Source organism: Torulaspora globosa, chromosome 8 (genome assembly GCF_014133895.1).
Source record: "Torulaspora globosa chromosome 8, complete sequence".
NCBI lineage: Eukaryota > Fungi > Ascomycota > Saccharomycetes > Saccharomycetales > Saccharomycetaceae > Torulaspora > Torulaspora globosa.
Window position 1 is genome coordinate 764,706 of NC_050734.1, and position 26,941 is coordinate 791,646.

Here is a 26,941-nt window from a genome sequence, read left to right on the forward strand (position 1 = left end):
GCAAGTGATGCGCTAGTGAACCTGGTACCCAGTTTAAGCAGGACATAAACAAGTTCTAAATTTTCAATCACAAAATCCTTTTTCGAAATTATTTTCAACAATCTTTCAAAACTACTCGCATTCGCAAGGTCTATCGTACATTCAATGACAGCAGTCTCAACATCAGATCCGTTTTTCAAACGGGACAACGGCAATCCAAGCAAATCTCTGATAATGTTTTCAACCTCTGCCATTCCTCTTGTTACCTCTTGTTGGTTGGTCAGAGTGGTAGTCTTACTTTCAGGCTAATGTGTGTCTTATATTATCTTGTTTACTTTGTTTTTAACCGCCGACCCTTATCATAATAATAGTCATTATGTACGATTAAAATTTTTCGACTATATTGAAGATTGGATGAGATGTATTATGGACCTTCTATAGGAAGTAGAGGAAAGATCCAGTAAAGCGGTTTGCCATGTCTGAGGTTGAGTCGCTCACCAAGCTCTTCAGCGAAGTTGGTTTTGAAGAAGCGAAGATCAAGGAAATTGTGAAAAATAAGAAAGTTGCCGACACTTTATCAGCGTTGGTGCAAGAGGCTCCCGCTGATTACAATTGGGACAAATCAAGCAGAGCACTAGTTCATAATTTGGCATCGCTTATCAAAGGTAGTCAATTTGCTAATTCAGCGCTTATTGTTAACGGAATTGTTAAGGGCAACTTGAAGACCAATTTACAGGTCGAAGCTGCTTATAAATATGTCAAGGAGCATGGAAACGAGGTCGATGAGGAAGAAATGAACAAGAACTCTGGAGTCGGGGTTGAGATTACCGAGGATCAAGTTAGAAAGAGCGTGATCCAGTATATTGAGAACAATAAAGAGACTATTTTGGCTGAACGATACAAGCTTGTTCCAGGAATTTTTGCCAATATCAAGAACTTGCCCGAATTAAGATGGGCAGATCCTCGTAGCTTCAAACCGATCATTGATCAGGAGATTTTGAAGGTTTTAGGCCCTAAAGATGAGAGAGATCTCGTCAAGAAGAAGAAGAAAGGTGGTGACTCGGCCAAAGCTGGTGCTGATTCGAAGCAAAAAAACGATAAGGCATCTCCCTTGGGCACTACCCAAAGGAATATGTTTACGGAAGGTTTCCTTGGGGATCTTCACAAGGTCGAAGATAATCCTCAGGCAACGCCGGAACTATTGGAAGAACATTTGAAGGCTGTCAATGGAAAAGTTCGTACGAGATTCCCCCCAGAACCTAATGGATATTTACACATTGGTCATTCCAAAGCCATCATGGTGAATTTTGGCTATGCCAAGTATCATGGGGGTGAATGTAATTTGAGATTTGACGATACTAACCCTGAAGCCGAAGCTCCTGAATACTTCGAATCAATCAAAAGAATGGTTTCGTGGCTTGGTTTCAAGCCCACAAGAGTCACATACTCCAGTGACCACTTTGATACACTATACAATTTGGCTGAAGTTTTGATCAAAAATGGCAAGGCGTATGTATGTCACTGTACGCCCGAGCAGGTAAAAGCCGGGCGTGGTATCAAGGAAGATGGAACGCCAGGTGGAGAAAGATTTGCATGCAAAGATCGTGAAAGATCAGTTGAAGAGACCCTTGATGAATTCAGAAAAATGAGAGATGGTTTCTACAAACCTGGTGAGGCAACTCTAAGAATGAAGCAGGATCTGACTTCGCCAAGTCCTCAAATGTGGGATCTTGTCGCATACAGAGTTTTGAATGCTGAACATCCAAGAACTGGAAATAAGTGGAAAATATACCCTACCTACGACTTCACCCACTGTTTGGTCGATTCTTTCGAGAACATCACCCATTCCTTGTGTACCACTGAATTTTACCTATCTAGAGAAAGCTACGAGTGGCTTTGCGATCAAGTTCATGTCTTTAGACCCACACAGAGAGAATATGGACGTTTGAACATCACAGGGACTCTCCTTTCAAAGAGAAAAATCGCTAAACTGGTGGATGGAAAATTCGTTCGGGGCTGGGATGATCCTAGACTGTTCACATTAGAGGCTATTCGTAGGCGTGGTGTACCCCCTGGAGCCATCTTGTCATTCATAAACACTCTGGGCGTCACTACCAGCACGACCAATATTCAAGTTATCAGGTTCGAGAGCGCAGTAAGAAAATATTTGGAGGATTCCACACCAAGATTAATGTTTGTGCTTGACCCAATCGAGGTTGTGTTGGATAACTTACCGGACGACTATGAAGAATTAGTCACCATTCCATTTAGACCTGGTTCTCCTGAATTTGGCGAAAGAACTGTGCCTTTCACTAAGAGACTTTTTATTGAAAGATCGGATTTTTCAGACAAGACCGACGACAAAGAGTTTTTCCGTTTGACACCAAATCAGCCAGTTGGCCTTATCAAAGTGCCATATACCATCTCCTTCAAGAGTGCAGAATCAGACGAAGCCGGTAATATAGTCAAAATACATGCCCACTATGACAGCTCACCAGCAGATGGAAAACCTAGCAAACCAAAGACATACATTCAATGGGTTCCCGTTTCTGCGAAATACAGCTCACCTGTTAAGGTAGCCGAAACAAGAGTATACAACCAACTGTTCTCCTCCGAGAATCCTTCAGCACATCCAGAGGGCTACTTGAAGGATATCAACCCTGAAAGCGAGCTTGTCTACACCAATTCTGTCATTGAACCCAACTTCAACAAGGTCATCGAAAACTCTCCATGGGTAGTCGAATCAGTGAAGAAGTCCGAATTTTACGTTCCTGAAGAGGAAGGCAGAAAGGAAGTCTGTAGATTCCAAGCAATGAGAGTTGGCTATTTCACTTTGGACAAAGAGAGCAAAGAGGATAGAATCATATTGAACAGAATCGTCAGTTTAAAGGAAAGTACCAAATAATCGTAATTGACTGTGTAGCTTTTTGTATTTTCATGCATTTCACTGTACCTGGATGGTTTTTTACGTTTTGTAGTTAGACAAGCGTATTTCGGCTCAGCTTACCCACAAGACAATACTTGTATATACTTAAGGCAACGTGGCAAGCGGTGCCACTCTTATGTGTCTTCTTGAGCACCAAGCGACGTCCAACGCTCACATAAACTCAGGCGTGGTTATGCTTGACGCTGCTGTATTGTTCTTTCTAGCGTAGGATGACAGTAAACCGAAAATTTTTATAGAGCGAAGACTCATCGAACAGGCCTTAGTGCACGACTGACACACTCTAAAGAGTCAGTAAGAGATCCAGCAGCAATGTCCGGCCGTCAAGGTGGTAAGGCCAAGCCATTGAAGCAAAAGAAGAAGCAGCAACAAGAGTTGGATCCTGAGGATATGGCCTTCAAGGAGAAACAAAAGCAAGATGCCGCTGCCAAGAAAGCCTTCATGGCCAACGTCAAGTCAGGCAAACCACTAATCGGCGGTGGAATCAAGAAATCCGGCAAGAAATAATCAGTCCCAATCCCTGTGTAACGTCAGTAAAAGTATCAAGATATAAATATATATGACGCCGTGATGGCCAATAAACGAGCAATCCAGCGAGTCAGATGTAGTTCCGGACTCTAACACGGTAAATTCATCTCGATTGGCGCTAGACTGGACGGAGTAAACCTGTCCAGCACGATTATCAGTACTATTTTTCTAGCAATTTCAGGCCTCGCTTAAAGCTGTAAAAGCATCCAACAAAGACACCAGAAGCATCTCATGAGCAGGCGATCTTACAGAGGATTTATGCCATTGTAAGGACTAAACATCGTCAACTTGCTTGAGCTTCAAGGTTTATATACTATTTGCTGACATGTCACGTGATGGATTTTAAAGAGCCAAGAATCGAGTTCACCGTCCGATCTTCGGGAACTTCATACATGTTATGGCATCGGTAGAGCAAGGAGATTCTAGTCGTTGGCGTATGAGGATCATATCATTGCAGCAGAGATGAGTGGGGGTAGATCTGGTAAATCTTTGACAAAATACAAAATTGTGTTTTTGGGAGAACAAGGTGTTGGGAAGACCTCGCTGATTACCAGATTCATGTACGATACTTTTGATGATCATTATCAGGCGACCATTGGAATAGACTTTCTATCAAAAACGATGTATCTGGACGATAAGACTATTAGGTTACAACTGTGGGATACCGCTGGCCAGGAAAGATTCCGGTCGCTGATACCTTCGTACATAAGGGACTCGAGAGTAGCGATTGTTGTGTATGACATAACCAAGAAGAGATCATTTGAGTTCATTGACAAGTGGATAGAGGATGTAAAGAATGAGAGAGGGGAGGAAAATGTGATACTCTGCATTGTGGGAAACAAGAGTGACCTGTCGGACGAGAGACAGGTGTCTACGGAGGAAGGTGAGACAAAGGCTAAGCTGCTAGGTGCCAAAATATTCATGGAGACGTCGACCAAGGCTGGCTACAACGTCAAGAACTTGTTCAAGAAAGTCGCCAAGTCGCTGCCCGAGTTTCAGGATAGTCATTCAGGAGGCTCTGAGCTTGATGGATCGAATGAGGCGGGCAAATCTGAAGCAAACAAACCGGGGATAATTGACATCACGACAGCGGACCAACAGGCGCAGGAAGGTGGCTGTCAATGTTGAGCGCCAAACCAATCATCATACAACATTACTTATCATCTACCTATTCTTCGTACATTCATACGCGCAGGTGTAGTTATATATGTAACTAATTCCTAAAAAGGTGACTACATCGAGTCGAAGTCAGTGTCCACGTAACTGCCGTTTCTTAGAAGCGTTTTGCACAAGCGGGGCATAACTTCGACCTGCAGCGGCTCCAGCGGGAACTTCTCACCATCGACCGAAAAGAGACTGTTTGTGATCTTCGGCACCAATCTGTAAGCCAAGATCTTGGAATGTATGACTTCAGGTTGCAAAACGTGTGAGCCCTTGTCCAGCCCCAAAAGGATAGGAGCCATTCTTGTAACTGGCGTTCTGGCGTCGGTAATCACAAGATCCATGCTACCGTCTGCAGGCAGTGCAGCTGGGAAGAACTTAGTGTCAGCTGCAATATAGGGCATTTTTCCCGTGTAGAAAATGCCCAAATTGTCAGTCAGATCTGGGTCGATTCGTTCCCAATCTGCGGGCACTGCATTATCCAGCGGGTACTTTACTTTGAAGTCCTTCTCAGTGATTCTGTCTGCATCTCTACTATTCGAATCACCATCCAGCCCCTCGTGGTCTTGATTCCTTTCTAGCTCACTTTCAAATCTCAATGAAGCTCGATTCTTATGCTCCAGATAATGCACTTTCAAGTCGTTCTTCAACTTAGCAGCATATTTGACATAAATTTCACATGGATATTTCTTGCGTTGCAGAACGTTGAATGCAACTCCGAGCTCAAATCTGGCCGGTCCCATCCATCTGATAAATTCAGTGTTTATGTCTGACTCAGCAATAACTCCATAAGTTTGACTCAGGAAGGACAAACGAGGAAACTCCTTGTAATATGACTGTTGCGAGCAGCACATTAGGTCTATTCTTGCCTCTACTGATTTCACAAGGCAAAGTGCGGCGTAGGACGGATTATTTGTCCAGTGACATGAGACACTCATTGCGTTCCCTGAACCACACGGTAGTTGTGTCACAGCAAGTTTATTGAATGCTTCAGCCCGATCCGGTCGTTGGAACAACCCATTGATGACTTCATATGGTATGCCGTCTCCAGATGCACAAGCAATCGTATCATATTTATCGATGTCCACTTCACGAGCTATATCTACCGCGTGCCCAAAATACTTAGTGTACGCTGTATCGATTGAGCATTTGCTTGCCAATAAAATGGGCTTGCACTTGCTCATAAACAGTTTCTTAGCTTTCCGCTTACCACCAAATGGATTAATTATAACCAATATCGATCTTTCTCGGCGAGCATTTTTGTAGCTTCTTTTTAGAATTTCCTCTACAATATCCATGTTGGCAGACGAACTGGGGAAGCTGATGGACAAAATCAAACGCTTAGGTACGATGTCGTGGCGCCTAGGTTTGGCAAAAGTTATTTCCACGAACTTTGGCTCCCCACTTCCTCTTTTCGAGCATTTTTTCGTCTTACCCTTGGTATTTATTCCGCTCTTTGTTCCACCGACAGCTAAGAAACGATCGTCATGGCCTGCTGCGGCAGTGTTAACTTGGTTATCACTATCGTTAAGATTCGATGACGAAGGTGAAGAGCTGGCATCTGAAGCCTTACTCGTATCAGTGTTATCTAAGTAGTCTTTGGGATTCTCCAGATATTTGGCGTGCAGTATTCTTCCATACGGTATGACTGTATTGGCAAGCATTTGGCCAGTGACTGAAGAATATGATGCGTCGTGGTCGCCTAAATTGTTTAACCCACCGCCGACGCTTTTGCTGGGGCTGCTCAGATTTAAGTGATTGCGTTGTTCGGTAGAATAGCTGTCGCTCAGACATGTAACACAACTGACTAAAGACTCTGTCTCGAAAAAACTGCTGTCGCTCGTACTATTGTTGCGGCTGTCGAGAAAGGCTTCATTGTCAGAAGCTCGCGATGCAAGGGAAATTCCTTGAGAAGTGATCATAATACCATCATCAGTCAGCGTGGCTTCGTTGAAATCTCTGACCGCGATAGATCTTAGACTTTTGAGCGAGCTGGGCAAGTTCATTGAAACATGAATATTCTTAGTCGTTGTGCTCGCCAAGGGATTCGTATGGAGTTCGTTATCTGTCCCGGCTAAAGTGCGGGAATCTATGAAACTTACGCTTCTATCTGGCTTCTTATGAAAATCGCTATCACTATTATCAAATGAAGGTTCAGTTGATGAAGTTGACGACGAAGGTGCGAGAGGAAGCAGGAGCCCTCGCTTCAGTTTGGTACTATTCGAACGGAGCGTCATCCTAGAAAATTTGTTTCTGTGGATCTGATCTCTTTTTCAACCTCTTCTACTCAGATGGGGAGGTAGCAACAACAGGGAAGAACAGTTTTGTTGGTATAACTCTAGCGACCACACAACATAAGGAGCGCGTCATCGAGAATCAATTTTTCCGACTGTATTTACTCGATTCGGTATTCCAGCTTACACCCGAGGGAGTTGTTGCTGTTCCAAGGCGCAGACGCATTGAGCGAAAATGTTGGATCTAAGTCCGTCCCGATACAACGGCACGCTTTCTCAGAGCACCTCGCTTACCCTGCGCAGTGACCTTCGATGTCTGATCACGTGATTAGCACTTCCTCCATTAGCACTTACTGTTGGAGATTCATTCTAAAGCAGAGGGCAGATGGAGGCTGTCAGCATGCAATAACAGGCCGCATTAAATTAGCGGATTTCGGAAGATCAAACGGCTTAACTCTACCGACCTTATATACAAAGTTTATCGTCTAACCGCCCAAGTGAGATTCCCCGCTTTTAGCCGCCAACCCCTATCCGCATCGTTTCACGTGACAATTTTGGAATCTTCTAGAAAAATAGTAGCTCCATGTTACCCGCCGTTGGCGCCCAATCTTACCTTTCTCTCTTTGGAGTATATATATGAGCACGATACAGTTAGAGAGACCAGCGTATACCGGGGGCAAACGGGTGTTATTCAGCCACCTTAATTTCGACATTAGGCTCTTTGGACAATTACCGGTGCACTTGTTATTAGTGGAAAATGTTGAGGTCTATTACAGTTCGTTCTCGTATCCCTAGCTTGAGGTCAGCCAACGTTCTGCGTCGTTGCTACTCTTCCCACAAGGAGTTGAAATTCGGCGTGGAAGGACGTGCCGCATTATTGAGAGGTGTTGAGACCCTTGCTGATGCTGTCCAAGCTACTTTGGGTCCAAAAGGTAGGAACGTTTTAATTGAACAACCATTTGGTGCTCCAAAGATCACCAAAGATGGTGTCACTGTTGCGAAATCCATCGTTTTGGAAGACAAGTTCGAAAACATGGGAGCCAAGCTACTGCAAGAAGTGGCATCTAAGACTAACGAGGCCGCCGGTGATGGTACCACTTCTGCTACTGTTTTAGGTAGAGCTATCTTCACCGAATCTGTAAAGAATGTGGCTGCAGGATGCAATCCAATGGATCTGAGAAGAGGTTCTCAAGCGGCAGTGGAGAAAGTCATTGAGTTCTTGAGTAGCAACAAGAAGGAAATTACCACATCTGAGGAAATTGCCCAGGTGGCAACCATCTCAGCCAATGGCGATGCTCACGTCGGTAGACTATTGGCTTCTGCCATGGAGAAGGTTGGCAAAGAAGGTGTCATCACTATCAGGGAGGGTAGAACTCTGGAAGATGAGTTGGAAGTCACCGAGGGTATGAGATTTGACCGTGGTTTTATCTCGCCATACTTCATCACGGACGCGAAATCTGGTAAAGTTGAGTTTGAGAAGCCTCTGCTTTTGATCAGTGAGAAGAAAATCTCTTCCATTCAGGACATCCTGCCAGCTTTGGAGATCTCCAACCAGTCTAGAAGACCGCTGGTTATTATTGCTGAAGATGTGGACGGTGAAGCTCTTGCAGCATGTATTTTGAACAAATTAAGAGGACAGGTTAAGGTATGCGCTGTCAAGGCCCCAGGCTTCGGTGACAACAGAAAGAACACTTTGGGTGATATCGCTATCTTAACCGGTGGTACCGTCTTCACGGAGGAGCTAGATCTAAAACCAGAACAGTGCACCGTCGATCAACTAGGTTCCTGTGATTCGATTACTATCACTAAGGAGGATACCGTGGTGTTGAACGGTGACGGTTCCAAGGATGCCATTGAAACTAGAATTGAGCAGATCAAAAACTCCATTGACTTGACGACCACAAACTCATACGAAAAGGAGAAGCTTCAAGAACGTCTGGCTAAGCTGTCAGGCGGCGTGGCTGTCATCAGAGTTGGAGGCTCTTCTGAAGTGGAAGTTGGCGAGAAGAAAGATCGTTACGATGACGCTTTGAACGCCACCAGAGCCGCTGTAGAGGAAGGTATCCTACCTGGTGGTGGTACCGCTTTGGTCAAGGCCTCTCGTGTGTTGGATGAAGTTAAAGTTGATAACTTTGACCAGAAACTCGGTGTCGACATCATTAGAAAGGCGATCTCCAGACCAGCAAGGCAAATCATCGAGAATGCTGGTGAGGAAGGTTCTGTGATCGTTGGTAAGCTGATTGACGAATACGGTAATGACTTTGCCAAGGGTTACGATGCAGCCAAAGGTGAATTCACCGATATGTTAGCAGCTGGTATCATTGATCCTTTCAAGGTTGTTAGGTCTGGTTTAGTTGACGCTTCTGGTGTCGCCTCGTTGTTAGCCACTACTGAAGTTGCCATTGTTGATGCCCCACAGCCACCTGCCCCAGCTGGTGGTGGTATGCCAGGTGGTATGCCAGGTATGCCCGGTATGATGTAAGGCCTCCCGTCTAGTGAGATTATCTTCGATTACCTCAGTGCTGGTTCGGACTATGATGTATATGAATATCGCATGTAAATAGATAATGCTAATAAAGTATTTGTCCATGTTGAACTGCGGACTGCTGTACTATTTGTGGTGGACATTCGATTTATTGTTTTAGAAAGTGAAAAAAAAATTGGGGCGAGCTGGGAATTGAACCCAGGGCCTCTCGCATGCTTGTATGTTTTCATCCCCAGTGTTCCGAAGGTTCGCCCAAAGCGAGAATCATACCACTAGACCACACGCCCTCGTATTTTGTTGGAATTTTAAAATTAATAATACTACATATTGCAAAAATCAGCTCACCATGCCAAAGCCTTCAAACTAACTATGCTTTACTACTCGACCAAGATTGAATCTTACCAATCTTCCATCTCGACTATCTCTTATGCGTCTTGAAACATCCGGTATATGCGGGCATGTGGCAGATTTCGTATACCGATTTTGAAGCCCTGTTGACCGGACTTGCAGCCTTATCGACCCAGCATCATCTTCCTGAGAACTTATCCTGAGATGTTGTCCTGGTTTGTAGCCTGAAGATTTTTATTTCACAATTTGATATTCAATAGCTCATCGCGTTTTTTTTTTTTTACTTTTATCGTCTTTTTAGTTTCTAGCATATAAACATAACTCATCGCTCAAGAAACAGCAATACTACTGATCTTTTTAGACTGAAAGATTCAAAGGATTTCGCTACCAATAGACCAAGATTGCTCAAATAGCTTATCATGTCCTTATGTTTGAGTTTCCTATAGCATTGTCATCCAAGAGAGTACGAAATAGCCGTAAACTTCGATACCAATATGTTAATAATCTGTACCAAAAGTATAACAAGATCGAAGGGATCACACCCAATGGTCTCCCAACACCTGAGAATTCTGCTGCCGAAAGTAGCGAAAATGAATGTGCCCTAGAAAGGAAAAGAAATCGCATACGGAGAAGACTTAAGAGCATAGCAGGAGAGAGTTATAGCGATTTCGAATCAGACGAGGAGTTGAATGATGCAGCAGGTGAAGCCTTGGAAGACGATGAAGAAGAGAATCAAGAGCGCAGCTATTTCAAGAAATACGAGAAACCACAGGAAAGTTTTGAGAAATGGCAAACAGACGCGAAGAAAAGAGCACCAATACGAAGAACCAAGATTTCGTTTACGAAATATCAAAGGATGTGCAAGTCTGCCAAGCGCAAAATGGCCAACGCACTCGAGCTAGCCTCAAGACGCAGCAGAATTTACTTGCAAACTGTTAGCGAAGGTTTTGAAATGGTCGAACCTATCGATGTGAAACCAGAGACGTACCAAATGAAGCATATCAGTGTCCTGAACAGCCTTCTGCATGTTCAGTTATGTCGAGGAAATTGGGATGCTGCCTATAACTGTTTTGCATTACTTATACGGATTCCGGGCGTCGATATCAGAAATGTCTGGGGTATTGGTAATCAAGTTTTGCATGCTAAGGAGTCGCCAAAGTATCTCGAATTTTTGGAGTGGATGAGCAACATATATTCGTCAAGGACAACGTATCCAGAGGATGTGAACTTCAGAACTGCCCCTGTTTTCACCAAGGGTTCACGAACTCATGTACCCAAGTTCGTCAGCACATGGCTGTGGGAGTCACTCATTCAGTATACTCGAGAGTCATTTGAAATCAGCGGAGACTCTGAACGCGATACTGATAAATTACAGGAACTGATAGACAAGATTTCGGAGATGATACTAGCACCTCCTCACATGGAAGACTCAGAGATCTGGTTCATATACAGTTTATGCCATATGGTCAAGGCGGATATCCTGTCAACCAGGTTTGATGGTCATTTGGTTGGTTCTGCAAGAGATATTGCTAGCAATCAAGTTATACAGCATATCCAGAGGACGAAGAGCTGCTTACAAACTTGCATAGCCAAAGGTGACTTCGCTTATCCGAAGAGGCACATCGAGCGACAACTGGAGACATTTGAGAAAAGACTGCATATTGATGATACCGATTCGAAGAGCATGGAGCAATATGCTGAGGAAATGAATGAGGAATTAGATACGCAAAGCATCTTATCAGAAAACGCTTCTCAAGGTTATTTAAGCGGACATTCATCAAGTACGTAATATCAAGATCGCATTAAAATACATAAAAAATAAACCAAGAGCATTCTAATCCTTTCTCACGCGTTTAGTGAGATCCTCAACTTGACTCTCCAATTCTGAAATTCTTCTTTTCAGACCCTCAATATTTTGTTGATCACTAATAGCATCGTCTGGTATTACAATCACCTCAACCTCATTACTATCATTATCGTCATTCAGTCCATTGTTTGAACTTTCAATGTCAGTTTTCTTTTCAAAGCGTAGCCTAGCAGGAATCAGTTGATCACCATTTGCGCTCTTCATAGTGAAACATACAGAATCATTACTGGATTCTTCTATAGGGAACGTATACCAAGTATTTCTGGTACCTCGGTTAGGATTACCATCCGTATCTTCGTTACCATGCTGCACGGCTGAGGCTCCCGGTTCTTGCGTTTCTGCATCTGAAGCTTGCATCGTGAACGCAGCTGGTTCCCCACTGGTACCGCTAGGTTGGCCTTCAGTCTCTGTCGTTGTGGGACTTGGACTAGATGTGGACTGTGCAACATTACCATTTTCGTCAAAGACAGCCAATCTGCAGATAGGACAGGTTTGAGATCTTTCCATCCAATTCTTCAAACAACATAGATGGAGAACATGTCCACAGGGCAACTTCTTGGGCTTGTTGCGATGACTGGATCCATCCTGTCCAGTAAAAAGCTCATCCATGCAGATGATACACATATTATCCACGTCCCCCATCTGTTCTTGCGTCACTGTTGGAAGCTTATAATCCAATTGCTTGTTATTTCGCCAAGTTTTCCATAAAGTTTTCGCATTCTGTTGCAGTGTCAGAAAGTCCCAGAGAACGTCTTTTATCAGCATCATTGGCATTTTGAATGGAATTAGCAACAAAGCATGCAGCACAGTCTTGAGGAATCTAGTTGCTATATCGATGATTCTTTCATAAATGAACTTTCCTTCTAGCCCCATAAACTGATTGTCATCCATTTCGCCGTCACCATCATCGACAATATTACGACGACGCTGCGTGCCATGGCTATGGGACTTATAAAACTCATAGAAATTCAGCAGTGTGTGCAAGGAGATATTCGCGAGATCGATCAACAACATCGCGAACTCCATGCCCATCATCAGATGCACTGACGCTGAGGCGCCGAAACTGTTAGCTAGTGAGTTTGTAACACAGTGAGAAATGATGTTATAATCAGCCACCGCTAATAATAAAAGATTGAAGATGAACCTGGTTAAAATAAGGTCACGCAGAGTTGTGGAGTCCTGAATGGTCTGCAATAGGGCTTCAAGCCTATCTCTCAAAATCCAATGAAATACCTTCATGTAGAGCAAAAGCAGCCCCAACACGGCCACAGTGAAGAAATCGTGTTCATTGAACATCGAAGACATCAGCATAGTGTTGATGATGGTAAACGGTAATCTTTCGAAGATATGTTCATACTCTATAAGCCGCAAATCGCCCAACAGTAGAGAAGTAGAAAGTTTCCAAAGTAGTACCGAGTTCAAAATGGCAAACACAGTCAAAATAATCACATTAAAACCCTGTCTTAATTTGATAATTGTTTGTAGAAATGAGACACTTGTTCTTACTGCATCGTAAACTGAGTAAAAGGTCAATCCATAGACCACTACTGAGAAAGCAATGAACTGTCTCTTTCGTGTCTCTGAGATTGCCATAACCGGATGATCTGGCTTTCCCAGCTAGTTTCCTTCTACCTCCGTAGTTGTAACCTTTGATTTTTCAACCACCCGTGCAAGGCCGATTCACTAGAACACGTACACCGTTTTTAAATGAAATATATATAATACATAGAGGTTAACAAGAGCCAAACGTTAGCTTTCTCAGAAGGTTCCATTCCCCACTCACTTCCTCTTTTCCACTTTTAATAGCAAAGCCTTATTTATGTGTGGTAGAACACCACCTGACGCGATGGTGGCTCTGATCAAAGTGTCCAGCTCATCATCACCTCTGATTGCCAATTGCAGATGTCTAGGGGTGATCCTCTTGACCTTGAGATCCTTCGCAGCGTTACCAGCCAACTCCAACACTTCTGCTGTCAGATATTCCAAAACTGCTGTCAAATAGATAGCTGCCTTTGAACCCACACGAATCTTACCACTGGCATTCTTCTTCAAATAACGCTTAATTCTACCTACGGGGAATTGTAAACCTGCTCTAGAGGATGATGATTGTGATCTCAAATTGCCACTGCCGTCCTTGGCACCGGATTTACCTTTTCCACCATGAACTTTCCCAGACATTTGATAACTTACAGTTTTTCTAAGATCTGCGACCGTAAACCAGATTAGAGCTACCTCAGTTTAATATCCATTTCATCATGGTTATTGTTGTTTGTTATTTGTTTATCATAAGCTTAGTGGTCGCGTAAGCCATCAAGCATGTTACCCGCCCAGAAGGGCGCTGTGCGGGTAACAAACATATTTGCGCAGAGTCACGTGATGTGCGTTTTGTTTCCGCGGATGAAAAAGGGAAAGGAGCAGTTAAAAGTGGGGCATTTGGAACATCGGAAGGTATTCCGATGAGATGTTCCGGTCGTAAAGGAGACGGAAAAATAGGTTGTTCCGGGAAAAATAGAAATTTATTTTCTACTTCTAGAAAGATGTCCCTCCCTGACTCCCTGTTACGAAAAGACCGCTCATATGTGACCAACCAGCCATGTAGTATATCATACGTAGTGTGAAAGTAACCATTGATCTCCTTTTTGCCCTGGTGCAGAGGCGCAGGGTGCATGCAGTAAATCACCCTTTTAACTGCGGTCGTGAGGCTCAGCTTCCATCGAACCACAAGCCAATAGCACTGCCTATTCACGGTCTTTTATGCTTGGGATAATTCTGAACCTCGATGTCTATATATACGAAAGGAAGTTGAATAAACCCTTCTTCTGTTGCCGTAGCTAGGTTCGTAAGGTTAGTTATTACTCAACCAATTGCACCTTGAGACATCCATTGCTGCTTAAGGCGGATTGAGTCAGAATCGAATTTGGCCATGTTTTCGATAAATTGGCTGAGTTTAGCAATAGCAGTTTTCTTCGTCGATCATTGGGCTCATGCTTGGTCTCCTACCGATGGATACACTCCTGGGAATGTGACCTGCGGTGAGGATATCAAGTTGGTTAGAGCTGCAACGGGACTTTCCCAGAATGAGACTGACTGGCTAGAGAAAAGGGACGCCTACACAAGGGAAGCACTGAAAACTTTCTTGGAGAGGGCAACGAGCAACTTCACCAATAGTTCGCTAGTTTCCACACTTTTTGGTAATGATTCGAACGTGCCAAAGGTGGCCGTAGCTTGTTCCGGTGGTGGATATCGTGCCATGCTATGTGGTGCAGGTATGCTTGCAGCTATGGATAACAGAACCGATGGTGCCAATGAACACGGTTTGGGTGGTCTTCTGCAAAGTGCTACTTATTTGGCAGGTCTTTCAGGTGGTAATTGGCTGACTGGTACGTTGGCATACAATAATTGGACCTCGGTACAGGATATAGTGAACAATATGACGACAGAAGGCTCCATTTGGGACATCTCTAACTCCATCATCAACCCTGGTGGAATTAACGTTCTAACCACTGCTGAGAGATGGGATCACATTTCTGATGCTGTCGAGGGAAAACAGGACGCCGGCTTCAACGTCACGTTGACCGACATCTGGGGTCGGGCTTTATCCTATAATTTCTTTCCCTCTCTTTACCGAGGTGGTGTCGGGTACACTTGGTCGACCTTAAGAGACTCTGAAGTCTTTCAAAATGGTGAAATGCCGTTCCCTATTTCTGTGGCATGTGGTAGATACCCTGGTACTAAAATCATCAATTTGAATGCTACCGTTTTTGAGTTTAACCCATTTGAAATGGGGTCCTGGGATCCTACTTTAAATGCATTCTCCGATGTAAAGTACCTGGGAACCAACGTTTCTGACGGTGTGCCAGTTAAAAAGGGTCAATGTGTTGCAGGCTTCGACAACACGGGATTCGTCATGGGTACCTCATCGAGTTTGTTCAACCAATTCCTGCTAAGAATCAACGACACCTCTCTACCTAGCTTTATCAAAGATTTAGCGACTCACTTCCTCAACGACCTGAGTACAGACGAAGACGATATCGCCGTCTATGGTCCAAACCCTTTCAAGGACTCTATGCATATGCCTTCAAATTACTCGACATCCATTTCGAAATCAGAAGATCTGTTCTTGGTAGATGGCGGTGAAGACAACCAAAATGTTCCACTGGTTCCATTATTGCAGAATGAGCGTGGCGTCGATGTCATTTTTGCTCTTGATAATTCAGCTGACACGGACGAGAACTGGCCTGATGGTGCATCTTTGGTTGCAACCTATGAACGCCAATTCGGAATACAAGGTCTTAACATGTCTTTCCCTTACGTCCCAGATGTAAACACTTTTGTTAACCTGGGTTTGAACAAAAATCCCGTATTTTTCGGTTGTGATGCTCATAACTTAACGGATTTGACTTACACTCCACCTTTGGTCGTCTACATTCCTAACGCCCGCCATTCGTACAACAGTAATACCAGTACCTTTAAGCTTTCCTACTCCGACGACGAAAGACTCAGTATTATCAAAAACGGATTTGAAGCAGCTACAAGAGGCAACCTCACCGAGGATTCCAACTTCTTGGGTTGCGTCGCTTGCGCAGTTATGAGACGTAAGCAACAAAGTCTCAACGAAACGTTACCGGATGAATGTAGCCAGTGTTTCACGAACTACTGTTGGAACGGAACTATTGATAATAACAAGGTGGCAGGTTTGAATAACAGTGATTACAGCTCTACAGTCGCATCTACCGCGTACAGTGCTTTTGCCACTGGCAGTAGTAGTAGTAGCTCTACGACTAAAAAATCTAAAAACGACGCAATCAATCCTGTGAGCCCATCTCCCCTTCTCTCCTTCATGGCATTGTTGGGCGCAGTCGCTGGCTTCTTATGATGGGCATCGAAGTTCTCAAATATCTGTGATTTCTGTATTGCAGATCTAGTAACTATAAGTATTTCAAATACTCAAGAGACACTAATGAGCTTCCTATTTAATACCATCTATCTGCAGCCTAAATGGAGTCCAGGCCGAACTCAACCAATATTCGTACTCTCGATACAGAGGCTTGGAATTTTGGTGATTTCAAGATGACTAGATTCCTTCACTGTTTTCTGAGGGTGATTGGTGCTTATTAGCGCGAAGTTCTTGACGGATTCTCAACATCTCGTTTAGGAAGAAATACGAACGGCATCTGGCAATTAATCAAGTTTGAAGAGCTGCTGCTATTTCCACTTTCGGTCCCATGCTTTCAACTTAGCCTGGTCTTATCATGGGTGCTTCGCAGTGTTTCTCCAATGAGTTGTTCGAGCAAGTTTCGGCTGGATATGGTTCGGTACAGTCTGGAAGCCTACTGGAAGCCTACCAGACTAGATACAGAAGTGCATATCGATCAGTTATAAAAGCTCTGCTTTTCAGAATCTGATAAAATGAGTTTGTCGAAATTTTGAACAAGAGCCTTAGGAACATTCGATGACGTTAGCTAGGCTTTCAGCTCTAGCGTACATCCTGAGTGTCTGCGCAGCGACAGCTGCAACTTTGCAAAGCAGTCCCTATGCTCCAGTCGAAGTTTCATGCGATACCAGCATTCAGCTGGTCAGGAAAGCAGATGGGCTGTCTCAAAATGAGACCGAATGGCTCGGAAAAAGAGATAATCATACCAAAGAAGCTTTGAAGACTTTCTTGGAGGGTGCTACGAGCAGCTATTCAAATAATTCCCTAATTGCAAGGCTCTTTAGTGATGACTCCAACGTACCAAGGGTAGCGGTAGCTTGTTCGGGTGGTGGATACCGTGCCATGCTCAGTGGTGCAGGAATGCTTGCAGCTATGGACGATAGAACTGAAGGCGCTAATGAACATGGTCTTGGCGGACTGCTGCAAGCCACTACATATCTGGCGGGCCTCTCAGGCGGAAGCTGGCTGGTTGGATCATTGGCGTACAACAATTGGACCTCCGTACAGGAAATTATTGACCACACATCAGAAGCCACCTCAATCTGGAATATCACAGCATCTCTGGCTTCTCTCGGAGGGATAAACAGTTCCCTGACAAATGAAACATGGTCTACGATTATGAGCGATGTAGACTCTAAGCAGCAAGCCGGATACGTGGTGACAATTACGGACTATTGGGGTAGGGCACTCTCCTATGGATTTTTCCCTAATGCTGCGGATGGTGGTGTAGCCTCTCAGTGGTCGTCTTTGAGAGACAACGATATCTTTCGAGATGGAGAGATGCCCTTCCCAATCTCTGTGGCTGATTTCAGAAGTCCCAACACTGCAACTACCTATAGCAACTCCACGATTTTCGAATTCAATCCGTTTGAAATGGGATCGTGGGATGAAAGTCTACATGCATTCACTGACTTGAAATATCTGGGAACTAATGTATTCAACGGGGTTCCAGTTACCAAGGGGAGATGTGTTACCGGTTTTGACAATGTTGGCTTCGTTATTGGCACATCATCAAGTCTGTTTAGCCCTATGATGTCGCCAGCTATTGGTATATTGTTGAATGAAGGACCGCTGGCAACTATCTTTACTAAAGCCATGGGTAATGATTCCAATGATGTAGCCAACTATTCGCCTAATCCGTTTAGAGGTATAGATCTAGGGTCCAGTGGCCTCGAAATCTTCTCAAGCGATGATTACCTCTTCTTAGCTGACGGTGGTGAAGATGGTGAAACCATACCACTAGCTCCATTGCTTCAGAAAGACCGTGAGGTAGATGTCATCTTTGCGTTCGATAATTCCGCCGATACGACGCACGGTTGGCCAAATGGTTCGGCACTTGTCAACACTTACAAGCGTCAGTTCACTCCGCAGGGTCGTGGCATGCCTTTTCCGCACATCCCAAGTCCGGAAGAATTCGTTCAGCTTCATCTGAATGAGCGTCCTGTCTTCTTCGGGTGCGATGCGAACAGTCTGAGCGACCTCGAACATGTACCACCACTTGTGATATATGTTCCCAATGCACATTATTCGTTCAACAGTAATCAGAGTACATTTAAGCTGGCTTACGACGAAAGAGAAAGACTAGGTCTTATTCGGAATGGGTTTGAGGCTATGACTAGAAGAAACTTGACTGAAGACGTCAGCTTTCCTGGTTGCGTGGCGTGTGCGATCATGAGACGCCAGCAGGAAAGGCTGGACGAACCCCTGCCTGAAGAATGCTCTAAGTGTTTCGCAAACTACTGCTGGGATAACATTGCATCTAATGTAACAGGGAACGGCTGGTCAAATTCTTCCTACTTCTTGAGCTCTACGAGCGGATCTACCATCACTCTAGCACCGACAAGCAGTACGGGTTTATTATCATCCTCATCAGCTTCGTTCACTCGTACTACTTCGATTCACCAAAATGCTGCTCGGCGCAGCGAGCAAACAACATACAACATTAGGCCTCTTATTGTGATGGTTTGCCTTCTGATAGTCGTCAGCTGTAATGTATGATAAAAAGCTTACGTAGACAAACTGTACAAAGAGCTCTGTGCATCTGACCATGCCTTCAACAAGAGATTCACTAGATCTAATTTACATAATGAATTATACTAAACGGACATTGCGATGAGGACGAGCCTAATCTCTTATTCTGGCATAACCCTTGGAAATTACGTTATGAACACCATTTCGTCTATTTTCGAGTGCGTACAAGAGGTCTCGCATGACAATACCTGGCTCCTCCCTAGCCTCCCTGAACCGCAAACCGCTGTCGCCCCTAGCAGCCACAGCTGCCGCAACCATTCCATGGCTTTTGGTCCCAAGTGTAGTGGGCTTACTTGTTGATGAAGTCAACCAGCCATACTGCTTTTTACTACCTGCTCTCAAACCTGCCGTGACATTAGAGGCTCTGTGTAAAGTCTCTTCCGAATCCATCTTATTTTCGAGATCCTCCTTCTCTAGCCCCAGAGCTATTCTCTTCTTTATACGTCTTTCCTCGTCTTTCTTCTCAGCTATTGCTATCGACCTCAATACCATGGCCACTTCGTTTCTCCTACCAGAATTAACTTTAACCGCCTTACGCCTGTGCCGTGAAATCACCAGGGAATTGGCTACTATGTCTTTGATGTACATTTCGCAGGCAGTCGACACCATTCGAAGTACCTCTGGATTTTTGGAAAAGTTCTGCGGAAAGCTTTGAGTTTTGCAAACCTTCCTCATGAAGGCACTCAGTTGCTCTGGATGCAAAAAAGGCGGATGCTTAGGTATCTGGACGTTTACTACCTGAGTCTGTGACTTGGAAGCGTTTACAGAACTGCTCAAAAGCGCTTCCTCTTCTCTTATATCGACACCGGCGGAGAATAAGACATCCTGCATCTTATTGGGATCCGACTGTGTCGCTTGAGCGGATTTCCCCCCTACCGTTTCCTTCTGTTGCATTGACGAGCTCAATGATTGCTTGCCCTGTACTTTGACTTTCTTCTTCTCGTCTTTCTTGGGAAGCGCCAGTCCGGTAGTACTGCTATTCCTTTTAATATCCATCGACGGTTGTGTTGTCTTAGGCATCGTAGCGTTGTCAGTCGCGAAATTGTCTAAAGCCGTAGGTACATCTGCAGAAAATCCTCCCGTTCCTGAGTGTGGCATTTCCTCGCTTATAACCTTCTGCTGTGGGGCCAGGTCAAATGCTGCCTCTGTATCATCGAAAGAAGTGTTAGATTTCGACCTTTTCTTTGCTGATTCACCACCTCCGGCCCCCTCGCGCTTTACTGGAGAGTACATTATACTCCTAATATCAGCCACAACGACCACTGAGGACAGTTTGGAAGCTCTAACGCTGCTCGTCGAGATGTATAGGACTATCATTGTTTATGTTCATGTTCCTTAGCATCGCAAAATCTACTCTACCACAGCAAGGTAACCCTGACCAAGAAAGAAGCCTTAATCAAGAAGCTTTACCTTGATGATGATCGAAGCAGCTCAATGATTCACATCGATACTAGGAAGCGAGTTCTCAAGCTACTTCGACTGGCCGTCATTGTATCGCCTTGGCGAAGCGACAGTTCCCTTTGAGCTGGCTACAGAGCTCGTAGGTGGTAAGACAGTATATGTGGAGTCCTGTTTCTACGAGCAGACTATCGGATACTTAAGCAAGCAAGGTTTGGGCTTATTTCAAGTCTCAAGTGGAAGCGATTCCAAAGCTGTCTCCTGCGATAAAACTTGGATACAAGGAAAAATACGGCCAAGAAACAATGAATGCTACTCCCAGCAGTGAGGAATACATTCGTAGTGCTTTCAATGACTTTCGACGGTGGATTCACTTCGGAAGTGGTGGCGATGAGCTTCTGAGTGCTTGAACGATTGGCGTTGTAAATGTATCACTTTGGACGAATGTGAAAAATTTCAAGAATATACAGGCTCATCTCATCTCATCGCTCCAGCTGATTCGTGTGTTTGGGAAGGATTTGGAATTGCAGTTTCGCTGAGGTGATTATACCAGTAAGAGATTCGCCATAGCATCATGTCATCAAGAGGCTCATATGTTGTTTTTTCAGGCTCACAAAATTTTAGACTGAGGCTCATTTTAGCTACATTATCTGGCAAAGCAATTAAGATAGAAAAGATTAGGTCTAATGAACTGAATCCCGGTTTGAAGGATCACGAGGTCTCTTTCCTGAGACTTTTGGAGTCAGTCACGAACGGCAGCGCAATCGAAATCTCATACACAGGTACAACCGTCATATATAGACCTGGAATCATAGTGGGTGGATCCGTTACGCACAACTGTCCGAAGGGAAAGCCCGTCGGATACTTCGTGGAGCCCATGCTGTACCTAGCTCCGTTTTCCAAGAAGAAATTCTCCATCATATTCAGAGGTTGTACTGCCTCCAGTGAGGATGCTGGAATCGAAGCTATTAAATGGGGTCTGATGCCTGTCATGGAAAAGTTCGGAGTGAGAGAGTGTGCTCTTCATACTCTAAAAAGAGGGTCCCCACCCCTGGGGGGCGGCGAAGTACATCTGATCGTGGATTCCCTCATTGCTCAACCGCTGACAATGCATGAGTTGGACAGACCAACAATTTCGTCGATTAGAGGCGTCTCATATTCGACCAGGGTCAGTCCGTCCATGGTGAATAGAATGATAGATGCAGCGAAAAAGGTACTGAAGAAAGTAGGATGCGAAGTTAACATTTCAGCTGACGTATGGAGAGGCGAGAATTCGGGGAAGAGCCCGGGATGGGGTATAACCCTTGTGGCAGAGACAAAGAAAGGTTGGTCTTTCTTCTCAGAACAGATTGGTGGAGCTGGTGATGTGCCAGAAGATATTGGGACTTTGGCCGCTTATCATCTCCTTGAAGAGGTCTCGAAGAGTGCTGCGGTTGGCAGAAATCAATTACCACTTGCGCTGGTGTACATGGTGATAGGAAAGGAAGATATTGGAAGACTGAGAATAACTAGAGAACAAATTGACGAGCGGCTAGTTGGGCTGCTGAGAGATATTAAATTAGTGTTTGGAACTGAAGTCTTCCTAAGACCTGTTGATCATGATAATACGGATGATTTCATTGCAACTATTAAGGGAATCGGTTTTACAAACACAAGCAAAAAGATTGCTTGATCAATGAGGTAGAGTAGGACATCTAAATAGGCATCTAAATAACGACTCTTGACGAAATGGTCAGCGTCTTTTTTTTTCCTTTTTTAATTCTGAGATGTAGGCATGTCCATTAAATTCTCGCTGAGTTTCTCCCAAGCGTTCACGGTGCGTCCAGCATAGTTTGAATTAAGTTTGGACCATTCCTGGAATGCACGACTGATTAAAAATTGCGTCTCCTGAAATATAGTGAATTCCTCCAATATGCATTCTCTGATCAACCAGGCTCTGTTAAGTTCTTCGGCGATTGTTCTCTTATCCCGCTGAATGGCTGATTTTATTCTATCATATTCGGCCCCGCTGACATCTGGTTTATCTTTCATGCTTTCTAGCTTTTGATTATTCAACTCCACTCGCCTCTGCAATAACGGAACATTATTTCCCGCCATAATTCGATAACGTTCGAATAGATCTCTCAGTGAAATTAGGATATCTATAAAGACCCGGAAGCTGGGCACCAAATTTGTGGAATACTCAGCTGTTCTCTCATTCGAAAGTTCTGTGGTCTCCTTGAGATGTTTCTCAATAATACTTAGATGATTGTTGATCTCCAACACAGTACTACTCTGCTCGGTAGGGTATAATTTGGGTGTTGAAACAGAGAACTCATGTATTAAGGAACCCAAAGCGGCCCGTTCTTTAGCCATGAATTTAACTCGTCTCTCATACCTCTCCATAGATACAGTTATTTTGACCCATAACTCAATAGACTTTTCGATAGTGGCCTCTGATTCGTTCCACTGTTCAGATATTTCCTTTTGCCACATCTTTACGAAACTGTGCGTTATCTTTTTGTCACTAAACTCCTCTGTGGTGTCATAAATGGCTTGTTTCCGCCAGCCAGATAGATCCGTTGGGACTGTAAGAAACGTTAAGAGAAGGTCATCCTTGCTAAGAACAGGATGCTTAACCACGAGGTTTATAAACCTTGTAAGACCTCTCCTTCTCCGTTCGAGGAAAACAGCATCAGCATTCTGAGTGCCAATCTTCTTTGGCGGAAGTTCTGGAATCAAACGAAACGGATAGCGCTTTAAAAGCACCTCCTGTAACCACACAAAATCGGAGTATCGTCTTATCACGCTACGGTCGTTATTGGATTCTGCATGTGGCAATGCTACCAAGTGACGCACCAAATAGTTTGTGTGTTTGAATAGCAACCCCTCTTTATCTGGTAATTGCTCGATAACTACAATATCAGGGCCCAAAGGTTTGTAAGTGCCTCTGACTGTTTTGAGCCAATCACTTAAGTTCTCGTCAAGGCTGTGATGGGGCTCTTGGAAGTTCCTCGATGTGACTGAGAAATCTGTAGATCCAAACGGGCCTAATAAGCTTGAACCACTGCCAGTAAGAGTTGCCTCGGATAAAATGTCTGTATTTCTCGGAAGTTCTTCTTCCCATGTACTCCGCCCTAACGTGTCGCTAGCTTCAGTGCTCTCAACCACGGATATATTACGGATGCTTGCATCCAACGAAGGCCTGGAAGTCTCTGCCAATGGTGCGATCGAAGCGGCCCCGTCCCCTGACGTCCATTCGTTGCCCGAAAGAGCTTCGTCCTTGTTCGTATTCCACGGATCAATGTCCTTGAGAGCATCCATTCTTGTCCCTACTCAGGATCACGTATTATATCCAGTGAAAGCGTACTGCTGGTGGTGATTTTTCAGCCTACGTTCAGTAACCTGGACACTAAACTTGTGATCTTCAAATGATCAAAAACCACGTAAGGATGAAAACTGTCTCGTCATAGCCGGAGATATGGTTAGGACTAGCCAGCTAGTTTATTCCATATATACAGATCAAATAATTAATACAATGGGTACACTTAAGATTACACGGGCCTGTCTTCGCTAGGCTGATCCGGTCGGGCAGAATAGTCCTCGCCGTCATCGTCATTCGAGAGATCGAGGCTTATCCAGCTGGGCCAACTCAGTTCCTTCCGTAGGACCTCCTTAAAATTTTCCAGCAGAAACTGCTCTAATTTGCCAACGCTACGAAGCACAGAGCCCTCGCCCTGGCACTGTTCGCCTATTTCCGTCTCTATCTTCATAGTTCGCAATATCAGTATCCTCTCAAGCGATCTCTTGGGGGTAAGAAGCGACCCTGAGGTATCGAGAATCGACTCATTCTTATCCAGCATGCTGTCACTTACATCACAGAGGAAACTAACAAAGACCTGCTTGGACAAATACGCTATAAGACATAGCGAATGGATACCTATATTGCTAATTGTCAACTTTACGGGCAAAGTCATGAAACTCTTAGTAGGATAGTGTAAAACCAGATCTGCCGCGATGGTTATCAGTAAGTCGCCCTTATACTCTATCTCAGTGAGGAACTGGACATCGTTAGGGTTCCGTTCGACAGGTTTGGCGCCTTCGACGCCCTCAATGTCTTCGTTAAGTGCCTGATAGAAATCATCCAACGGATCAGAGATCTCTCGAAGAATGATGTTGGGTGGCACCTTTCCAATTGAAAAGTCCACAATTCTCAAATGGCTGACATAGTCCGGCAGGTCGATTGACTGCAAATACGAGTTCAGATGGCATTTGATTGACTCGTTCAAACCAGCATCAGACTCAATCTTAGTCCAATCAATATCAAACGACATAATCTCCGAGATGTGCTCTCAGCTTTGGGCAACAGTTTTGTACCTTGTCTTTTTGTCTTTGGCATGAAAGTTACCGTGAACTGTCGCTAAAACACAAGAAAGCGAATATATACAGACAGCTGCAAGCTAGGCTCCAGCAAGTGGGAGTTCCATGATACTAGTCTGCTCTTTGAGACGCGCTACAGGTTACACCAGGAATTGTTATGCGTTCGCCAGTCGTTCCTCGCGAAGCCTTTTCGGTTGGAACTCATCTCAAGCAGGTGAACATGTGCAGCGGTATACTCTAACGAAGATCATGAACGCTCCGCCTGAACAAGTGTATAATGTGGTCTCGGAAATATCCAAATATCGCGATTTCATACCGTACTGCGAGGACTCATTTGTCAATAAGCGGAATCCAATAGATGGTAAACCGACTGAAGCAGGGCTGAGAATCGGATTTCGACAATACGATGAGAAATACACTTGCAAGATAAAATGTACAAAATTGATAGATGATGGAGTAGAAACGTACAGGGTCATAGCAGACTCTATAACCGAAAGCTTATTTCGAGGATTGTGCACACGATGGACGATAAAACCTCACCCCGAGAGGCCTCATGCTTCAAAAGTTGAACTGATCCTCAGTTTCGAAATGAGATCTAGGTTATACAATAGTGTTTCTGCACTTTTTGCCAGTAGTGTTACAGAGTTGGCCATGAAGGCCTTTGACAAAAGGGTCTTTCAGTTGAGAAGACAAGCATTAAAGGCTAGCACTTTGAACAAAACAAGCTGAGCATCAAAGCATCCCTTGCCCAACTAGCTCGCGCATTGTTCTTGGCTGGATTCGAGGAATATAGTTTCGATAACTTCTTAATTCGCGTAGACTAACTCCTCAACCAGTTTCCTTCTCCGAGCTTTGAGCACCCCACCATAGTAACGCAACGGTAGCAAAGCCCGCTAGAAAAAGTCTATCCCTCCAAGTTAATTCATCTCCCATAACAATATTATCGCGTAGGTCCGCTTGTTTCGTTGCCTGAGTATCCGTGGCTATCGCAGAATCCGTTGCGCTGTTTATGTTAAGGGGACTAAAGGACTTGGTTTGGAAATCAAGCTTCCCACTTGCTGTCGAAACCTCTCGAGTCTTGCACATTTCAATTGATGAAGTGGGGACCTTTAATTTGACAGCAGCTGTAGGTCCCCTTACGGGACTAGCTGTGCTCATTCTTTGCATCTTCGCAGCCTTGTTACCACTGCTGCCATTGAACGTCATTATCCTATCTATTAGCTCTGCTTTCTTGCCCGAGACCTTCAGGCCTCTGGAACGACATTCATTCTTCAGGGCATTTAGCGACATCTTATGAAAAGAAGAATGTTTCATATCGGCTGTTATCAGCGAAGTGTGGTTTTTCTTACTTGTGTTATGAACAGATCTGAACAAACCGATCGATGCATTCATAGTCGACCTTATGGAAACGGCGTAGCAAGGCGATTCAGCGAGCCATGCACCGGTGACCAACAAAAATCTCATGTTCCTGAATCCCCCGCTTTGAATGCCCAAACGACGCATCTTGACCGCTATTGACCATGGAAATCTACACGAGATGAGATTAGATCTTACGTCTTGTTTATATTAGCTTTGTTTATTTGTAAATAACAACACGAATCGTTCATAGGGAGATTTGATCACGTGGCCTGGCATATGGTTAAAGTCTTTATACAAAGATATAGGATGGAATGTTGTCTCGGTTGCTGAGTCTAACAGTAGGCTTAATATTGACGAGCGGCCTCCTGGCATGCCTTCAGTTGCTGTAGGTAGTAATCGCAGATCTGGAAGTTACCGTTGTTGTCGTCCAAACAGCGAGTAAAGTTTCTAGCGTCTACATCACAAGCCTTGGTCTGCTCACCAACGCTCTGTTGTGTGTTCGCAGTGGCTAGCTGTTGTTGTTGTTGTTGCTCGGCGGGAGCGGAGTCCGAACCGGAGAACATTCCAGTAATTCCGGCGCCAATGGTGTGGCCGACTGCGCTGCCTACAGCAACACCTGCTGCAGTGGAAGCCATCTGAGCAAACAAACCTGGTTGCTTAGGCTGAGCTGCGGCAGTAGCTGGCGGATGTGAGTAAGCGGATTGAGTTGGAGCGGGAGCATGCGCAGGTGCGGCCATGGTCGACGCAGAGCGCGTCTGCATTGGTCTGGAAGCCGGTCTGGCTGGTCCTCTAGAGCGTGCCATATCTTTGAATG

The 26,941-nt window shown here is 44.5% G+C and overlaps 17 protein-coding genes and 1 non-coding gene across 18 annotated transcripts; 9 read left to right on the top strand and 9 right to left on the bottom strand.

The window, feature by feature from the left end:
• Window positions 1–454: 454 nt before the first annotated feature.
• On the top strand, window positions 455–2,884 carry GLN4 (glutamine--tRNA ligase; the record flags this gene model as incomplete). The annotated part of the gene is made up of 1 exon (XM_037285831.1): window positions 455–2,884. The coding sequence occupies one exon, from the start codon at window positions 455–457 to the stop codon at window positions 2,882–2,884; it is 2,430 nt and encodes an 809-aa protein (XP_037141727.1).
• Window positions 2,885–3,235: 351 nt separating this feature from the next.
• On the top strand, window positions 3,236–3,430 carry TMA7 (Tma7p; the record flags this gene model as incomplete). The annotated part of the gene is made up of 1 exon (XM_037285832.1): window positions 3,236–3,430. The coding sequence occupies one exon, from the start codon at window positions 3,236–3,238 to the stop codon at window positions 3,428–3,430; it is 195 nt and encodes a 64-aa protein (XP_037141728.1).
• A 483-nt stretch (window positions 3,431–3,913) lies between these two features.
• Window positions 3,914–4,579, top strand: YPT6 (Rab family GTPase YPT6; the record flags this gene model as incomplete). Its single annotated transcript, XM_037285833.1, has 1 exon — window positions 3,914–4,579. The coding sequence occupies one exon, from the start codon at window positions 3,914–3,916 to the stop codon at window positions 4,577–4,579; it is 666 nt and encodes a 221-aa protein (XP_037141729.1).
• A 104-nt stretch (window positions 4,580–4,683) lies between these two features.
• Window positions 4,684–6,849, bottom strand: HG536_0H04320 (sphinganine kinase LCB5; the record flags this gene model as incomplete). The annotated part of the gene is made up of 1 exon (XM_037285834.1): window positions 4,684–6,849. The coding sequence occupies one exon, from the start codon at window positions 6,847–6,849 to the stop codon at window positions 4,684–4,686; it is 2,166 nt and encodes a 721-aa protein (XP_037141730.1).
• A 754-nt stretch (window positions 6,850–7,603) lies between these two features.
• HSP60 (chaperone ATPase HSP60) lies at window positions 7,604–9,328 on the top strand (the record flags this gene model as incomplete). The annotated part of the gene is made up of 1 exon (XM_037285835.1): window positions 7,604–9,328. One exon carries the CDS (start codon window positions 7,604–7,606, stop codon window positions 9,326–9,328), a length of 1,725 nt encoding a protein of 574 aa, XP_037141731.1.
• A 180-nt stretch (window positions 9,329–9,508) lies between these two features.
• On the bottom strand, window positions 9,509–9,618 carry HG536_0Htrna6P. Its single transcript has 2 exons — window positions 9,582–9,618; window positions 9,509–9,545 (listed from the first exon to the last, which is right to left on the bottom strand). It is a non-coding gene; the product is annotated as a tRNA-Pro (tRNA).
• Window positions 9,619–10,106: 488 nt separating this feature from the next.
• Window positions 10,107–11,468, top strand: RRN11 (Rrn11p; the record flags this gene model as incomplete). Its single annotated transcript, XM_037285836.1, has 1 exon — window positions 10,107–11,468. The coding sequence occupies one exon, from the start codon at window positions 10,107–10,109 to the stop codon at window positions 11,466–11,468; it is 1,362 nt and encodes a 453-aa protein (XP_037141732.1).
• Window positions 11,469–11,513: 45 nt separating this feature from the next.
• HRD1 (E3 ubiquitin-protein ligase HRD1) lies at window positions 11,514–13,139 on the bottom strand (the record flags this gene model as incomplete). The annotated part of the gene is made up of 1 exon (XM_037285837.1): window positions 11,514–13,139. The coding sequence occupies one exon, from the start codon at window positions 13,137–13,139 to the stop codon at window positions 11,514–11,516; it is 1,626 nt and encodes a 541-aa protein (XP_037141733.1).
• Window positions 13,140–13,325: 186 nt separating this feature from the next.
• On the bottom strand, window positions 13,326–13,724 carry HTZ1 (histone H2AZ; the record flags this gene model as incomplete). The annotated part of the gene is made up of 1 exon (XM_037285838.1): window positions 13,326–13,724. The coding sequence occupies one exon, from the start codon at window positions 13,722–13,724 to the stop codon at window positions 13,326–13,328; it is 399 nt and encodes a 132-aa protein (XP_037141734.1).
• Window positions 13,725–14,469: 745 nt separating this feature from the next.
• HG536_0H04370 (lysophospholipase family protein) lies at window positions 14,470–16,422 on the top strand (the record flags this gene model as incomplete). Its single annotated transcript, XM_037285839.1, has 1 exon — window positions 14,470–16,422. One exon carries the CDS (start codon window positions 14,470–14,472, stop codon window positions 16,420–16,422), a length of 1,953 nt encoding a protein of 650 aa, XP_037141735.1.
• Window positions 16,423–16,998: 576 nt separating this feature from the next.
• HG536_0H04380 (uncharacterized protein) lies at window positions 16,999–18,978 on the top strand (the record flags this gene model as incomplete). Its single annotated transcript, XM_037285840.1, has 1 exon — window positions 16,999–18,978. The coding sequence occupies one exon, from the start codon at window positions 16,999–17,001 to the stop codon at window positions 18,976–18,978; it is 1,980 nt and encodes a 659-aa protein (XP_037141736.1).
• Window positions 18,979–19,104: 126 nt separating this feature from the next.
• On the bottom strand, window positions 19,105–20,328 carry TAF4 (Taf4p; the record flags this gene model as incomplete). Its single annotated transcript, XM_037285841.1, has 1 exon — window positions 19,105–20,328. The coding sequence occupies one exon, from the start codon at window positions 20,326–20,328 to the stop codon at window positions 19,105–19,107; it is 1,224 nt and encodes a 407-aa protein (XP_037141737.1).
• Window positions 20,329–20,983: 655 nt separating this feature from the next.
• Window positions 20,984–22,081, top strand: RCL1 (rRNA-processing endoribonuclease; the record flags this gene model as incomplete). The annotated part of the gene is made up of 1 exon (XM_037285842.1): window positions 20,984–22,081. One exon carries the CDS (start codon window positions 20,984–20,986, stop codon window positions 22,079–22,081), a length of 1,098 nt encoding a protein of 365 aa, XP_037141738.1.
• An 83-nt stretch (window positions 22,082–22,164) lies between these two features.
• MVP1 (Mvp1p) lies at window positions 22,165–23,712 on the bottom strand (the record flags this gene model as incomplete). The annotated part of the gene is made up of 1 exon (XM_037285843.1): window positions 22,165–23,712. One exon carries the CDS (start codon window positions 23,710–23,712, stop codon window positions 22,165–22,167), a length of 1,548 nt encoding a protein of 515 aa, XP_037141739.1.
• A 230-nt stretch (window positions 23,713–23,942) lies between these two features.
• On the bottom strand, window positions 23,943–24,722 carry MDM12 (ERMES complex subunit MDM12; the record flags this gene model as incomplete). Its single annotated transcript, XM_037285844.1, has 1 exon — window positions 23,943–24,722. The coding sequence occupies one exon, from the start codon at window positions 24,720–24,722 to the stop codon at window positions 23,943–23,945; it is 780 nt and encodes a 259-aa protein (XP_037141740.1).
• A 151-nt stretch (window positions 24,723–24,873) lies between these two features.
• Window positions 24,874–25,497, top strand: COQ10 (ubiquinone-binding protein COQ10; the record flags this gene model as incomplete). The annotated part of the gene is made up of 1 exon (XM_037285845.1): window positions 24,874–25,497. The coding sequence occupies one exon, from the start codon at window positions 24,874–24,876 to the stop codon at window positions 25,495–25,497; it is 624 nt and encodes a 207-aa protein (XP_037141741.1).
• A 99-nt stretch (window positions 25,498–25,596) lies between these two features.
• On the bottom strand, window positions 25,597–26,271 carry AIM34 (Aim34p; the record flags this gene model as incomplete). The annotated part of the gene is made up of 1 exon (XM_037285846.1): window positions 25,597–26,271. The coding sequence occupies one exon, from the start codon at window positions 26,269–26,271 to the stop codon at window positions 25,597–25,599; it is 675 nt and encodes a 224-aa protein (XP_037141742.1).
• A 200-nt stretch (window positions 26,272–26,471) lies between these two features.
• MIX17 (Mix17p) lies at window positions 26,472–26,930 on the bottom strand (the record flags this gene model as incomplete). Its single annotated transcript, XM_037285847.1, has 1 exon — window positions 26,472–26,930. One exon carries the CDS (start codon window positions 26,928–26,930, stop codon window positions 26,472–26,474), a length of 459 nt encoding a protein of 152 aa, XP_037141743.1.
• Window positions 26,931–26,941: the final 11 nt, after the last annotated feature.